The sequence below is a fragment of the Macaca mulatta genome, chromosome 10 (assembly GCF_049350105.2).
Source record: "Macaca mulatta isolate MMU2019108-1 chromosome 10, T2T-MMU8v2.0, whole genome shotgun sequence".
NCBI lineage: Eukaryota > Metazoa > Chordata > Mammalia > Primates > Cercopithecidae > Macaca > Macaca mulatta.
The window spans coordinates 8,633,549-8,649,623 of record NC_133415.1 but is presented as its reverse complement, the minus strand read 5'-3'; the positions used below and the strand labels follow the sequence as shown (position 1 = coordinate 8,649,623).

The 16,075-nt window shown below is 45.3% G+C and overlaps 1 protein-coding gene and 1 long non-coding RNA gene across 7 annotated transcripts in view; both read right to left on the bottom strand.

Moving 5' to 3' along the window:
• ARFGAP3 (ADP ribosylation factor GTPase activating protein 3) overlaps positions 1 to 16,075 on the bottom strand; it is a 64,280-nt gene that overhangs the window by 37,028 nt on the left and 11,177 nt on the right. For 4 of the 6 annotated variants that reach the window (XR_013398677.1, XM_028827332.2, NM_001266947.1 and 1 more), the window contains 3 exon segments: positions 9,157 to 9,229; positions 3,602 to 3,733; positions 2,476 to 2,559 (listed from right to left, as the gene is read on the bottom strand). Coding sequence is in view for 5 of the 6 variants with exons in the window: in XM_028827332.2 (XP_028683165.1) it covers positions 2,476 to 2,559; positions 3,602 to 3,733; positions 9,157 to 9,229 (289 nt within the window). In the remaining variant the exon portion in view is untranslated. 6 annotated transcript variants of the gene reach the window in all.
• LOC144331616 (uncharacterized) lies at positions 10,037 to 12,894 on the bottom strand. Its single transcript, XR_013398926.1, has 2 exons — positions 12,194 to 12,894; positions 10,037 to 11,334 (listed from the first exon to the last, which is right to left on the bottom strand). It is a non-coding gene; the product is annotated as an uncharacterized LOC144331616 (long non-coding RNA).

Sequence of the window (16,075 nt, the reverse complement as noted above, 5' to 3'; positions counted from 1 at the left end):
CTAACAATTTAAACAGCCACATTCTGAGTCCCTGTTAATGGAAAGGAAGGCATATCTATTTTTTTCTTGCTTTCTTTTTTTATAGAGACGGGGTCTTGCTCTATTTCCCAGGCTGGAGTGCAGAAGCACAATCATAGCTCACTGCATCCTTGACCTCCCAGGCTCAAGTGATGCTTCCACCTCAGCCTCCTGAGTAGCTGAGATTGCAGGCATGTGCCACCACACCCAGCTAAAGTTTAAATTGTTTGTAGAGAAGGGGTCTATGTTGCCCAGGCTCGTCTCAAACTCCTGGGCTCAAGTTATCCTCCCACCTTGGCTTCCCAAAGTGCTGAGACTACAGGCATGAGCCACCATGCCTGGCCTATTCTCCTCTTTCTTGATAACCTTTTTGGGTAACTACTGACTGTGACAATGCTAATAAGTATGTGCAAATTACAATAGCAACAACAACAACAACAACAAAACAAGGTTTAACAACTTGTATGACTTTACATAGTTTTAAATTGAAAATTAAAGAATAAGCTGGGCACAGTGGCTCACATCTGTAATCCCAGCACTTTGGGAGGCTGAGGCATGCAGATCATCTGAGGTCAGGAGTTCGAGACCAGACTGGTCAATATGGTGAAACCATGTCCCTACTAAAATTACAAAAAAATTAGCCGGGTGTGGTGGTGTGGGGAGGCTGAGGCAGGAGAATCACCTGAACCTGGCAGGCAGAGGTTGCAGTGAGCCGAGATTGTGCCAGTGCACTCCAGCCTAGGTGACAGAGCAAGAGTCCATCTCAAAATAAAAAAAAAAAAAGAAAGAAAAGATTGAGCAAGAGTTCACCAAATCATGCTCCTTACCCAAGGGGACTGGGCGAAGCTAGGGTAGCTGGCAGAACATATGACATTCCAAGACAGAGGTAGGCACATGTTACCTTAAAGGGCTAAATAGTAGGCGGGGGCACGGTGGCTCACGCCTATAATCCCAGCACTTTAGGAGGCCGAAGCAGGTGGATCACCTGAGGTCAGGAGTTCGAGACAAGCCTGACCAACATGGCGAAATCCCGTCTCTACTAAAAACACAAAATTAGCCAGGTGTGGTAGCGCATGCCTATAATCCCAGCTACTCGGGAGGCTGAGGCAGGAGAATCTCTTGAACCCGGGAGGCAGAGGCTGCAGTGAACTGAGATCACGCCACTGCACTCCAGCCTGGGCAACAAGAGCAAAAACTCCATCAAAAAAAAAAAAAAAAGAAAGAAAGAAAGAAAAGAAAGAAAAGAAAGAGCCAAATAGTAAATATTGTGGCTTTTTAGGCTTTACTTTCCCTAGATCTAAGTGATCTGAGGAGAGGCCACAGAAGTACTATGGATTGCTGTCACTGTTGCTATCAGGTCACAAAGATGAAGAGTGTGATATTTAGAGCACTTATTGAAGGCTTACTTTGTGCCAGGTACTAAGTACTTTTACCAGTACTATTAACTCATGCAACAGCTTTGAGATACGTAAACAGCAAAACTGGGGCACTGAGAATGAAGCCCCTATTAAAAATGTCTTCATTTTTTGTCAGTTTCAGAGCTCTGAACTGTGACACAGTATTAGTAATAAATTCTCAGTTCTCCCTGGCAGCTAGATAAGACATGCAACTAAATTCCAGCTCATAGGACATTAAGCAGAAGGGATGGGAGCTACCTCTGAACTTTTTCTGTAAAACAATAGGGCATTTGTGGCAGGGTAAGGTGGCTTACACTTATAATCCCAGAACTTTGGGTGGCCAAGGTGGGTGGATCACCTGAGGTCAGGAGTTCGAGACCAGCCTGGCCAATATGGTGAAACCTCATCTCTACTATAAATACAAAAATTAGCCGGGCGTGGTGGCACACACCTGTAGTCCCAGCGACTCGGGAGGCTGAGGCAAGAGAATCGCTTGAACCCAGGAGGCGGAGAATGCAGTGAGCCAAGATCATGCCATTGCACTCCAGCCTAGGCGACAAGAGCAAAACTCCATCTCAAAAAAAAAGTTACCTGGGTGTGTTGGTGCACACCTGTAATTCCAGCTACTAGGGAGGCTGAGGCTGGAGAATCGCTTACCCAGGGGGCAGAGGCTATAATGAGATGAGATCGTGCCACTCCACTCCAGCTCGGGCAACAGAGCCAGATTCGGTCCCCCCAAAAATAAAAAAAGAAATAAAAGAATAGGGCATTAGTTCTCGAGGATGCTTGTCCTCTTCTCTTAAGCTGGGAGAGTCTTAAACTGAAGCAGCTGCTTTAGACCCTCAGATGGAAGCCACACGTTGAGAACAGCAAAGTCCATCAGTCAACAGCAGATAGCCTAACCTTAGAATTGTTGATAATGTCATTTCTCTCTTCAGTAGTTATGTTTCAGGACTTCTTGTTACAACAGCATAGCCTACATCCTAACATTTTAAATAGGTACCTTTTGTTAACTGTCAGAGTAAGCACACTTTAAAATGAGGTGAAGCATAATACATACCTCAGGAGAAACGTGAGAGGCAAAAAAATCTTCCTCCTTTGGTGGAGGGGACAAAGGTGGAACCACACAACTATCAAGCCACAGCTAGAACAAAAACACAACGCAGGGCTGAGCATTTCGTCCGGCCTGTAAAGGATTTTATTTGATACCCTTCACTTCCCTTATAGAGACCTGTTTCCTAAAGATTGGTGCTTTCCATTCTTATAAAATCAGTAACATCCCTACAGAGGACCTCTGAGTGCACTTTAGTAATCTATCATCCAGTAAATTTTGCTTCCAAACCTTGAGGAAGTCAAGTACCTCAAATACACAAACCATCTCTGAAAAGGAAAGATCAAAGACTTCATATCTAAATGCAGGTTCCCAACGATAATCAATCCTCGTTATTCACGGATTCCATATTTATGAATTTACCTACTTGCTAAAATTTACTTTTAACCCAAACTCAGTCCTTGTGGTGTTTTTAGTCATTTGGAGAATAGTGCAGCAAAAAATGAGTTGCCTGAGAACCATATTCTCAGCTGAGGTAAACAAGACACACTACTCTGGCCTTCTTGTTTCAGTTCTCATAACAAATGTCCTTTCTGTAGCTTCTTTCGTGCTACGTTCTTCATCTTTCCGTGCTTTTTATTGAGGACATCACTTTTTCAGATGCCTCTCAAGTGCAGCACTGAAGGGCTAGCTAACGTTCTGAAGCACGTGAAGGCTGTGATGTGCCTCATGCGGAGAAAATCCAGGCATTAAATAAGCTTCATTCAGGGCTCAGTTACAGTCCTTGGCTGTGAGTTCAACATTTGCGAGCCATCAATATATATTTAAAAAAGGTGTCTCTAAATAGAAACACATGTTAAATAAGGTTATGTATTGATCAGCTGACAAAAATGAGACCAGAGCTCATAGGAACCTAATCCTGTATTTCTCCTAGGAGCAATGTTTTAGTATTCGCTAATCCAGTACTCATGATGAATTTACAGAACATAACTACTTCAAATAGTAAGAATCTATTGTACACTAATTCCTTGTAAGACAACTCAGGTAGAAAAGTTTTACTATTCAGGATAAAAATCACTTTTTCTACTAAGTCAACATGTATCTAAAGGAGACAATGCAGCCTCCAGTGACTTACGTCAGTGCCATGCTTCCGTGTTGCTTGAGAGGCGAGCGATTTGATTTTCTCCCTGTAAAGCTGAGCAGCGCGACTGTTATACTTGGCATTGGTGTCACTGGTGGAACACCCATGTTGATGAAAAAAGGAAGACTACGGAGAAAAGCATGCAGATTAATATTTTGGTAAAACTAGTTATGGCCAGGTGTGGTGGCTTACACCTGTATCCCAGTACTTTGGGAGGCCAAGGCAGGTGGATCACGAGGTTGGGAGATCAAGACCATCCTAGCTAACACGGTGAAATCCCACCTCTACTAAAAATACAAAAAATTAGCCAAGCATGGTGGCAGGTGCCTGTAATCCCAGCTACTTGGGAGGCTGAGGCAGGAGAATGGTGAACCCAGGAGGCGGAGCTTGTAGTGAGTTGAGATCGTGCCACTGCACTCCAGTCTGGGAAACAGAGCAAGACTCCATCTCAGAAAACAAACAAACAAACAAAAAACAAACCAAAAACTAGCTATGAGACTTGCATTACAAAATGAAATAACTAGTCCTCATTTGTTCATTAAACCACCTCTGTCATTGTGAACTTCATTTGGGGAGAAGCTTTCTTCTCAGGACTACTTTTAATTCATGAGCAATCCATTTCTTTTCTTTTCTTTTTTCTTTTGAGACAGAGTCTTGCTCTATTACCCAGGCTGGAATGGAGTGGCTCCATCTCGGTTCACTGCAACCTCCACCTCCTGGGCTCAAGCGATCCCACCACCTCAGTCTCCCAAGTAGCTGGGACTACAGGTGTGTGCCACCACGCCTGGCTAATTTCTGTATTTTTTGTAGAGATGGGGTCTTGCTATGTTGTCCAGGCTAGTCTTGAACTCCTGAGCTCAAAGAATCCACCTGCCTTGGCCTCACAAAGTGCTGGATTACAGGCGTGAGCCACCGCTCCTGGCCCTTTTCTTTGTTTCTTGAGATGGTCTGACTCTGTCACTCAGGCTGGAGTGTAGTGTGGCATGATCATGGCTCACTGCAGCCTCCAACTCCTGGATTCAAGCAGTCCTCTCACCTTGGCTTCCCAAAGTGCTGGGATTAGAAGTGTGAGCCACCATGCCCAGTCCACAATCGATCTCAAAATGGATTCCAGTAAATCAGAATTTTTGACAAATTAGTGAGGAGCTACGTTAACATTCACCTCGTTCAACACTATTCTGTCATTAACAGAGACTACAATATAAGTAAGACGATAAAACAAGTATTTAAACAATTAAAAGAAACTGCTTTTACCCACTTCATGAGGATCCATGTACAGACATGAATTATAGAATTCATATCTTAATTAAAACAGGTCTTCTAAAAACCTATACAAGTGATCCTTTGATGAACCTGATTTGACTGATAATGATATTGGTCACCCACATGTTCCAGATCCTGTCGTGAGTGGTTCATGGGCATCATCGCATTCAATCCTCATAGCAACACTATCAGACAGTCAGTCACTACTCCTGTCTACACTTTACAGATGGGGACAATGAAGCACAGAGAGGTTCAACAACGTGCCCCAGATCACATGGGTAGCAAGGGACAGAGTTAGGATTCAAATACAAAAGGATGGTTCCAAGCCCATAACTTAGAGCTCCACTGGGTAAACTGAATGACCACTCATCTGAGCCTTCCCTCCCCATGTTCCCTGACCCCTGCTGGCTTGAGATGTCCCCTGACTCCTGCTGGCTTGAGATGTCCCCTGACTCCTGCTGGCTTGAGATGTCCCCTGACTCCTGCTGGCTTGAGATGCGAAAGCTCCTTTCTAGAGTTTGGAGGGTGACTCTGCAACCTTGGGAAGGCTTAGAAATAAGGACAGGTAAGTCAAACCAACAGGGCTAAGTTTAGGAACAAGTTTGTGAACGTCATGATAATGGGCAAAGGTTTCTAAAAAGATGCTTGAGGCTGGGCACAGTGGCTCATGCCTGTAATCCTAGCACTTTGGGAAGCCAAAGCAGGAGGATTGCTTGAGGCCAGGAATTTGAGACCGACCTGGGAACCAAAGTGAGACCACGTCTCTACAAACACCCAGAAAATAAATAAAAAATTAATAAGAAACACTGGCTGGGTCCGGCAGCTCATGCCTGTAATCCCAGCATTTTGGGTGGCCAAAGTAGGCAGATCACTTGAGCCTAGGAGTTCGAGACCAGACTGGCAAACATGGCAAAACCCTGTCTCTACTAAAAATGTAAAAAACTTGCTGTGCCTGGTGGTACTTGCCTATAGTCCCAGCTACTTGGGAGGCTGAGTGAATCACCTGAGCCCAGGAAGTTGAGGCTGCAGTGAGCTATGATTTTGCCACTGTACTCCAGCCTAGGCAACAGGAGTGAGACTCTATCTCAAAAAATAAGCTTGAAACATCTAAGGCATACTTTTTTCTTTCTTTCTTTCTTTTTTTTTTTTTTTGAGATGGTCTTGCTCAATTACCTAGGCTGGAGTGCAGTGGCACGGTGAACACCGTTCACTGTAGCGTCAACCTCCTGGACTCAAGTAATTCTTCTGCCTCAGACTCCCAAGTGGCTGGGACTACAGGCATGCACCACTATGCCTGGCTAATTAAAAATTTTTTTTTGTAGACTTTGTTGTCCAGGCTGGTCTTGAACTCATGAGCTCAAGTGGTCCTCCCGCCTCGGCCTCCCAAAGTTCTGGGATTACGGGTGTCAGCCACCATGTCTGGCTAGGCATATATTTTTAATTAAGAGGGGCAAAAATTGTTTCTTGAAAAGTGAAAAAAGGCCGGGCGCGGTGGCTCAAGCCTGTAATCCCAGCACTTTGGGAGGCCGAGATGGGCGGATCACGAGGTCAGGAGATCGAGACCATCCTGGGTAACACGGTGAAACCCCGTCTCTACTAAAAAATACAAAAAAACTAGCCGGGCGCGGTGGCGGGCGCCTGTAGTCCCAGCTACTCCGGAGGCTGAGGCAGGAGAATGGCGTGAACCCGGGAGGCGGAGCTTGCAGTGAGCTGAGATCCGGCCACTGCACTCCAGCCTGGGCGGCAGAGCGAGACTCCGTCTCAAAAAAAAAAAAAAAAAAAAAAAGAAAAGTGAAAAAAAAAATCTTAGTTATTACAATGGTTTATGGCCTTCCAAAGATCACCTCTACCTGACAAAACTGTATTCCTTAGTATTTAATTTATCTCATTAGGGAAACATCGGATCCAATTTAAATGGAAAATTAATTGATTGATTTTAATGATTAGGGACTACGAAGAAAAAAGATTGAGAAACTAGCATTTTTGAAACTGCTATTATAGACTTCTGACTTTATTTGATATACACACACACACACACACACATATATGTGTGTATATATATATATATTTTTTTTTTCTTTTTGAGACAAGGTCTTGTTCTGTCACCCAGGCTGGAGTGCAATGGCATAATCACAGTTCACTGCAGCCTGGAACTCCTGGGCTCAAGTGATCCTCCTACCTCAGCCTCCTGAGTAGCTGAGGCTATAGGCAGGTTCCACTATGCCTTGCTAATTTTTAAGTCTTTCGTACAGATGAGGTCTCACTAAGTTGCCCAGGCTGGTCTTACACTCCTGGGCTCAAGTGATCCTCTTGCCTCAGCCTCCCAAAGTGTTTGGATTCCCGGCATGAGCCACCATGCCTGGTCATAATTTTTATTTGAAATGCATACAAATTTGATTTCTTATACTTTAGTGTATAAGAAACGCCTAAAGGAATTCCAGTTACTCAATCTACACCATTTTGTCCTGATAAACAGGCTACCAGTGCTGTGCAAGATTTGGCTGGCTAGATTTGTGAGGCTGCCAGTTCAGTGTTTGAAATAATCAAATATACTGAATTTGTAAATAAAGTTTACAATGTTTGAAAATCCTTAATTAGGTTTGTAAATGGGGTTAAGGAAATCAGTTCTTTTAAAATTATAAATTAATATTTTAAGGTTGTTTTTTCACAGAACCTAACATACAGTATTTATATTTGTGTTTAGAAATTAACACACAATATTTGCTATATTTAAAGACGTGAAGAATGGGTTTTTTGGCCAGGCGCGGTGGCTCACGCCTGTAATTCCAGCACTTTGGGAGGCCAGGGCAGGTGGATCACTTGAGGTCAGGAGTTTGAGACCAGCCTGGCCAACATGGTGAAACCCTGTCTCTCCTAAAAATACCAAAAAACCCGGGTGTGGTGACGTGCGCCTGTAGTCCAGCTACTCAGGAAGCTGAGGCAGGAGAATCTTTTGAACCCGGGAGGTAGAGGTTGCAGCGAGCTGAAACAGTGCCACTGCACTCCAGGTTGGGCAACAGAGCCAGACTCTGTCTCAAAAAAAAAAAAGAATGGGTTTTGTAATTTATAGTTATGAAGTTAAATATTAATTCAAATACAAGCATTCCATCCTAACCACAAAAGTCACCCCAGTTATTAAAAAACTATTGTCATAAAGAAGCCTCCAGTTTCTCTGTACCCTTGTTTCCTGTTTTAATTTTCTTAAAGCACTTATCACTGCCTGTTATTTTCCTGTGAACATATTTCTTTGATCACTCTCTGACTGCCTCTGTCTATAAGAGGGGATCTTGGTTATTTTTACGTAGTATTTTGAGACAAGGTCTCACTCTATCACCCAGGCTGGAGCACAATGGCACCATCTCAGCTCACTGCAATCTCTACCTCCCAGGCTCAAGAAATCCTCCCACCTCAGCCTCCCGAGTAGCTGGGACTACAGGTATGCACCACCATGCTTTCCTAATTTTTGTATTTTTTGTAGAAACGGGCTTTTGCCATGTTGTCCAGGCTGGTCTTATATTCATGGGCTCAAGGTGATCTGCCTGCCTCAGCCTCCCAAAGTTCTAGGATGACAAGCATGAGCCACTGTGCCCAGTTGGGGATCTTGTTTGTCTTGTCTGTCACTGTATCCCCAGCACCTAGCCAACGTTTCCATTTTATTAGGTGTTTAACAGATTTTTCAATAAACAAGTCAACTGGGTCTGTCCAACTCCAAAACCCATCAGGCTCTCTGCTTCATCTCATAGGGCCTCCCAAACTTACAAGTATTGAACTCTTTTTGTTTGTTTTTTGGGGTGGAGTCTCGCTCTGTCACCCAGGCTGGAGTGCAGTGGTCTGATCTCGGCTCACTGCAACCTCTGCCTCCCAGGTTCATGCAATTCTCCCGTCTCAGCCTCCCGAGTAGCTGGGATTACAGGTGTGTGCCACCATGCCTGGCTAATTTTTGTAATTTTTTTTTTTTTTTTTAGTGGAGACGGGGTTCCTCCATGTTGGCCAGGCTGGTCTCGAACTCCTGACCTCAAGTGATCCGCCCACCTCAGCCTCCCAAAGTGTTGGGGTTATAGGCGTGAACCACTGCGCCCGACCTGTTTGTTTTTTATAAATAGAGGGTCTTGCCATGTTGCACAGGGTGGTCTTGAACTCCTGGGCTCCAGTGATCCTCCATCTCAGCCTCCCAAACGGCTGAGATTACAGGTATGAGCCACTGCACGTAGCCTGAGCTTCTTTACTATTATAGCATAACAAATATTTAAACAAGAAGGAAAATGATGAGTTTGAGATGAACTTACTGCATTAGCGTTTCCTCCGACTTGCATGCATCGCAACTGAAACCATGACCAGTTAGAATCCAACTCTGTAGATCTAAATGGAAAGAATATTACTAAACATTAATATTTTTTATCCCCAGGATCAAAATCAGCGAGCTTTTGAGAACAAGGTTTCCTTTTTAGGATCCTAAAGAATTCTAAGTTTGTGTCAACAAGGACCCACACTTTTGGGATGCCAGGACTCCAGAGTGGATGATGGCTGGTGCGAGCAACCCCTGGCTCCTCTCGTCCTTGCTGGAATGCAGGGCATGGGGACATGACAAGTGTCAGCAGGCTGCTGGAACACCACCAACCCTTTGCCTCCTATCCTTGGTTGGGTATGATTTAAAATTTGTTAATGCGTCTCTACTCGAAACAGATGCACTGTTTGGATGTTTTCATGTCGGTGATCTACTTGTCCAGTTTGATCCCTACCAGAAGCTTGGAGGATGCTCATTCTCTCATTACAAGGTAGAAGAGACCTACCCAACATCACGACCGGCAGGGAGAGGAGAAAACACAAGATTTCATGCTCCTGAAGTGAAAGCTACAAGCACTTCCTGCCCCTGCCACACCTTATGCCTGACTTCTCTCCACTGTAAGATCAAATCTGAAACAAGGCATTGAGTATAGCTTCAACAATGCACATTCACCAAGGGGTCGATTGTAAAGCAACAATGTTAGAATCTTTATACTGAATCCACAGAAATGAGCAAAAAGCAGAGGCTGTTATTCAGTAATAACTTGCCTTACACTAACTGTAAAGGAATGTGGATATTTTAGAATGGGTATACGTAGAATACCTTTTACAAAACGGGCAAGGAAAAAAAGAAAAGAATTGTGCTGCCCTTATATTTACTAATTTCTTTCTTTCTTTTTGAGACAGGGTCTCACTCCGTCACCCAGGAATGTAGTAGTGTGATCACAGCTCACTGCAGCCTCAACCAGGATTGCTCAAGAAATCCTCCTGTCTCAGCCTCCCAAGTAGATGGTAGCCACCATCCCTGGCTTTTTTTTTTTTTGAGACGGAGTTTTGCTCTTGTTGCTCAGGCTGGAGTACAATGGTGCGATCTTGGCTCACTGCAACCTCCACCTCCTGGGTTCAAGCGATTCTCTTGCCTCAGCCTCCCAAGTAGCTGGGATAACAGGCATGTGTCACCACGCCCGGTTAATTTTTGTATTTTTAGCAGAGACAGGGTTTTTCCATGTTGGTCAGGTTGGTCTTGAACTCCCGACCTTAGGTGATCCACCTGCCTTGGCCTCCCAAAGTACTGTGATTACAGGCATGAGCCACCGTGTCCGGCCTTTTTTGTTTGTTTGTTCTTTGTTGTTTTTTAATAGAGATAGGGTCTTGTGTTGCCCAAGCTTGTCTAGAACTTCTGAGCTCAAGCAATCCTCCCACCTCAGCCTCTCAGTGTTGGGATTACAGGTGTGAGCCACCATGCCCAGTGAACCATACCTTTTATTTTTTTTTTGACACAGAGTCTCTGTCTCCCAGGCTAGAGTGCAGTGATGCGATTTCAGCTCATTGTAACCTCTGCCTTCTGGATTCAAGCAATTCTTGTGCCCCAGCCTCCAGAGGTAGCTGGGAATAGAGGCGTGTGGAACCACACCTGGCTAATTTTCATAATTTTAGTAGAGACGGGGTTTCGCCATGTTGGCCAGGCTAGTCTCAAACTGCTAGCCTCAAGCAATCCCCTCATTTCAGCCTCCCAAAGTGCATACCACTATTAATCTAGAGTTTTACTTATAGACAAGCTCAGTAACTACTTCCCAGCAGCCCTTTGTTTATAATTTGTTTGATTAACTCTATAAGGTCATGAACCTGGGAAGCAGAGGTTGCAGTGAGCCAAGATCACACCACTGCACTCCAGCCTGGGTGACAGAGCGTCTCTACTAAAGACCCTTTCTACACTAACATCATAAAAAGATTCTCCCCAGTGTCCACCGAGCAGGAGCCCAGATTCTGCCCTGGTCATCATCAACGTGTTCTAGGGCTCACCATGTGCCAGGCTTTATGGGACTCTCTTGCTCGCTCCTGCCAACATCCTATATGGCAGGTCCTAGTATTCTTACCCTCACTTTCAAGAGAAGGAAAGTAAGACATTCAGAGGTAAGGAACACACACCCAAGGCCAGGAAAGGACAGCTCAGATTTGCCCTCCCCCACCGCCCTGCCCCACCGCATCCCAGCTCCTGCATCCTCAGCCTGGGTCCTCACCTCTTCCTGACGTTGTCTCCTGCTCTGCCCAGGCTGGGTCGGCCTCCCTACATGCCTCACCCCTCCAGGGCCTCAGGAGTGAAGTATTAGTTCCCAGCCCGGCAGCTAAGGAGCTCCACAATATGACACAGATCCTCTCCTTTAACCCTTACTTCTCTTTATTTTCCTATGCATACAAAAACTTACTACGAGGCATTTCGCTTTTTCCTACTTCTATATCTGAAGGTCCGAGCACTGACCTCAATATTCCCTCCCTTGTCTCCATTATCTTTTTTTGTTGTTGTAGAGATGAGGTCTCACTATGTTGCCCAGGCTGGTCTTAAACTCCTGGGCTCAAACTATCTTCCAACCTCGGCCTCCCAAGTGCTGGGATTACAGGCGCAAGCCACCATGCCCAGCCTTGTCTCCATTATCAAAACCTCACCAAACCTTCCAAGTTCATCGCAAACATTACCTCTTTTAAACTTGCCCTAATTTTCCAACCAGAAGTGGGCACAGGACTTAGTTTCCAACTCTGATGCATAACTTTGCAGTCCATCTTCTTATTTACGTTGTATTTAAGCCTGTCCCTAACCCCATGCCAACGAGATAGATGCAGGGATCCCATTCACCTTTAATAAGCTCATGAAATACATAACGGCAAACTTGAGAAGAAACAGAGCTAGAGGGGAAGAGTAGCCTGAAACATGGAGATCCCAGCAATGGAGGTGAAAAGGGGCAGAGGTCAGTTCAATCAGGTCCACTGTGGGAGCAGTCAGCAACCAATGCAGCTTGCGCTCTCCATATATTCTTAATCTGCCTTCCCCCTTTTGCTTGGCAAAAGCCATAACTTATAAATTATTTTTCCTCTGTAAATTTGACTTGAAATTCTAGTTAAAGAAAAAAAACTCCACTTAAACATGCACACCACCCATGCCACACAGGAAGCTGTGTGTGTGTGTGTGTGTGTGTGTGTGTCTGGCAGTGGGAGGGGAAGAAGAGGGGAAAAGTATTCTAGAGGAGAGACTTCATATTTTGGGGCTGCTTGGATTTTTTCCCAGTTAGCTAGTGGTGTTTTTTTATTTTTTATTTATTTTATTTTATTGAGTCAGGGTCTTTGTTCTGTCACCTAGACTGAAGTGAAGTAGTAAGATCATAGCTCACTACAGCCTCAAACCCCCAGGCTCAGCCAGGTGCTGAGGCTCATGCCTGTAATCCCAGCACTTTGGGAGGCTGAGGCGGGTGGATCACATGAGGTCAGGAGCCCATGACCAGCCTGGCCAACATGGTGAAACCCCGTCTCTACTAAAAATACAAAAATTAGCTGAGTGTGGTGGCGCACACCTGTAATCCCAGCTACTGAGGAGGCTGAGGCAGGAGAATCACTTGAACCCAGGAGGTGGAGACTGCAACAAGCTGAGATCGTACCATTGCACTCCAGCCTGGGCGACAGAATGAGGCTGTCTAAAAGAAAAAGATAAAAAACAAAATAAACAAGCAAATAAAAAAAACAAAAAAAATCCTAATCTCAAGTGATCCTTCCACCTTGGCCTCCCAAAGTGCTGGGATTACACGTGTGAGCCACTGTGTCCGGCCCCCTAATTTTTTTAGGAATAAAAAATTTAAAGAATAGCTCTTCTCTGCCTTAAAAATAACAAAAACCATACTCAGTACCTTCTCATCCTTGACTTTCTCTTGCCCAAATCCTAGACTCCTGCCCTAAGATTGTATCATGAATTTTAATTGTTGTTTTTGAATCATTTACAAGCATTGTAATTCATACAGTTCTATTTATCTGACTTTTAAAAGGTCAGTGATTAAACCTGCAGTGGCCCAAACAGATCCTGCTGTACCACCCTCAGGCTCTAGCTCAGTCCTTGCCTCAGGGAGGAACACATCATAAAACCACCCAATTTCCTGGAATGGCTTAAACCAGAAGTATTCTTAAGTGATGAGGAAGAAGGAGAGCCAGATTATAATGGGCGAGACTTAGTAGAAAGAAGGAGGGAAAGAACACAGTAAAGACAGAAGGAAGAGAAGCGACTAGGTATTGGAGTCTAGTCTTCACCTGCTCTGGGCAGGGAAGGTTACCATAAGTTAACTGGTAATGATCAATCTGGAAAACAAAGTACACTAAAAACAAGCTTCAGCCGGGGTAATCCCAGAACTTTGGGAGGCTGAGGTGGGCGGATCACCAGAGGTCAGGAGTTCAAGACCAACCTGCCCAACATGGAGAAACTCTTGTCTCTACTAAAAATACAAAAATTAGCCGGACGTGGTGGCACATGCCTGTAATCCCAGCTACTCAGGAGGCTGAGGCAGGAGAATCACTTGAGTCCGGAAAGCAGAGGTTGCAGTGAGCTGAGATCGGGCCACTGCACTCCAGCCTGGGCGACAGAGTGAGACTCCGTCTCAAAAACAAACAAACAAACAAACAAACAAACAAACAAACAAACAAAGAATTATAATAGATTTTATCTTATAGGAACCAATGCTCCTTCTTAATAATCACGTTGTATCAATATTTCAATATTCCGTAAGTCATAATATAAGATTGCTTGCCACAATTCCAAATGGGCAGCCTAACTGGTTCCTTCCCTAGAAAAGATGCAGTAGGGAGGCCAGGCGCGGTGGCTCACGCCTGTAATCCCAGCACTTTGGGAGGCCGAGGCGGGCGGATCACAAGGTCAGGAGATCGAGACCACGGTGAAACCCCGTCTCTACTAAAAATACAAAAAATTAGCTGGGTGCGGTGGCGGGCGCCTGTAGTCCCAGCTACTCAGGAGGCTGAGGCAGGAGAATGGCGTAAACCCAGGAGGCGGAGCTTGCAGTGAGCCGAGATCGCGCCACTGCACTCCAGCCTGGGCGACAGAGCGAGACTCCGTCTCAAAAAACAAAACAAAACAAAACAAAACAAACAAAAAAAAAAAAGATGCAGTAGGGAAATCTCTGGATTGTCTGGGGAAGGCAGCAATGACTAAGCCATGGCTGTTTGAGGGTGCCCTGCAGAAGCTGTCCCGGCAAGGGCCTGTGGCAGCTGACATGCAGGCCTTGCTTGGCTTCCAAGCCCTGGGGATCTTTCCATTATTTCTTCTATTATTTCAATTTATTTCACTTCACAAATAGTCCTGCCTCCCACTGGCCTGTGGGGTTATCCCATCAGACTGTCTGTCCAAAGGTGGTGTCTTCTGACGCTTTGCATAGGCCCCATATGGGCTATTGCTGTTAAGTATCAGAAGTAGAAGATGGTTTACTCACCACAGGGGCCAATGCAACCCAAGTCTTCAGATAAAAGGAGAAAAAAGACCTTCATGTTATATACATTTGAAACTGCTACTAAAAATCATTCACTCAGGCTTTGTGATATTAGTGTCCTTGGAAGCCAGAGCTGTAAGATTACGCTGGAAGTGAAGCCCTGATGCAAGGAGAGTGTCTCATCATTGACATAAACTCTCCACTTTGGTGGACATAGGACAGACCCACAGCACCTGATTCCCCTTCTCCCATGGGTCGGTACTTCGTACTGATGAATTATTAGAAGATAAATTGTCATAAATTGGTTTTCCATTGCTTGTAACACAATTCCTGAAACTGGGTAATTTATAAAGAAAAGAAGTTGATTTCTTACAGTTAAGGAGGCTGAGAAGTCCAAGGTCAAGGGGCTACATCTGGTGAGAACCTTCTTTTTTTTGAGACGGAGTCTCGCTCTGTCGCCCAGGCAGGAGTGCAGTGGCACGATCTCGGCTCACTGCAAGCTCCGCCTCCCGGGTTTGCGTCATTCTCCCGCCTCAGCCTCCCAAGTAGCTGGGACTACAGGCGCCCGCCACCACGCCCGGCTAATTTTTTGTATTTTTAGTAGAGACGGGGTTTCACCATGTTAGCCAGGATGGTCTGGATCTCCTGACCTCGTGATCTGCCCACCTCGGCCTCCCAAAGTGCTGGGATTACAGGCGTGAGCCACCGCGCCCGGCCCGGTGAGAACTGGCTGGACTCTGCAGAGTCCAGAGGCAGCACAGGCCATCAACTAGTGAGAACGCTGAGCATGCTAGCTCAGGTCTCTCTTCCTCTTCCTATAAAGCCGCTCACATGATAGCCCATTAATCCAGGAATGGATTAATCCATCCATGAGGGCTCAATCACTTCTTAAAGGCCTCACTTTGGCTGGGCACGGTGGCTCACGCCTGTAAACCCAGCACTTTGGGAGGCCGAGACGGGCGGATCACGAGGTCAGGAGATCGAGACCATCCTGGCAAACATGGTGAAACCCCGTCTCTACTAAAAATACACAAAAATTAGCTGGGCATGGTGGTGGGTGTCTGCAGTCCCAGCTACTCAGGAGGCTGAGCCAGGAGAATGGCGTGAACCCGGGAGGCGGAACTTGCAGTGAGCCAAGATCGCACCACTGCACTCCAGCCTGGGCGACAGAGCAAGACTCCGTCTCAAAAAAAAAAAAAAAAAAAAAGGCCTCACCTTTTAATATCGTATGGCAACACTGAAAATCAAATTTCTTTCTTTTCTTTTTTTTTAAGAGACAGGGTCTCACTCTGTCACCCAGGCTGGAATGTAGCAGCATGATCATAGTTCACTGCAGCCTTGACTCCTGGGCTTAAGTGATCCTCCCACTTCAGCCTCCCGAGTAATCAGGACTACAGTTATACATCATCACACCACAACATTTTTTATTTTTTTGTAGAGGCTGAGT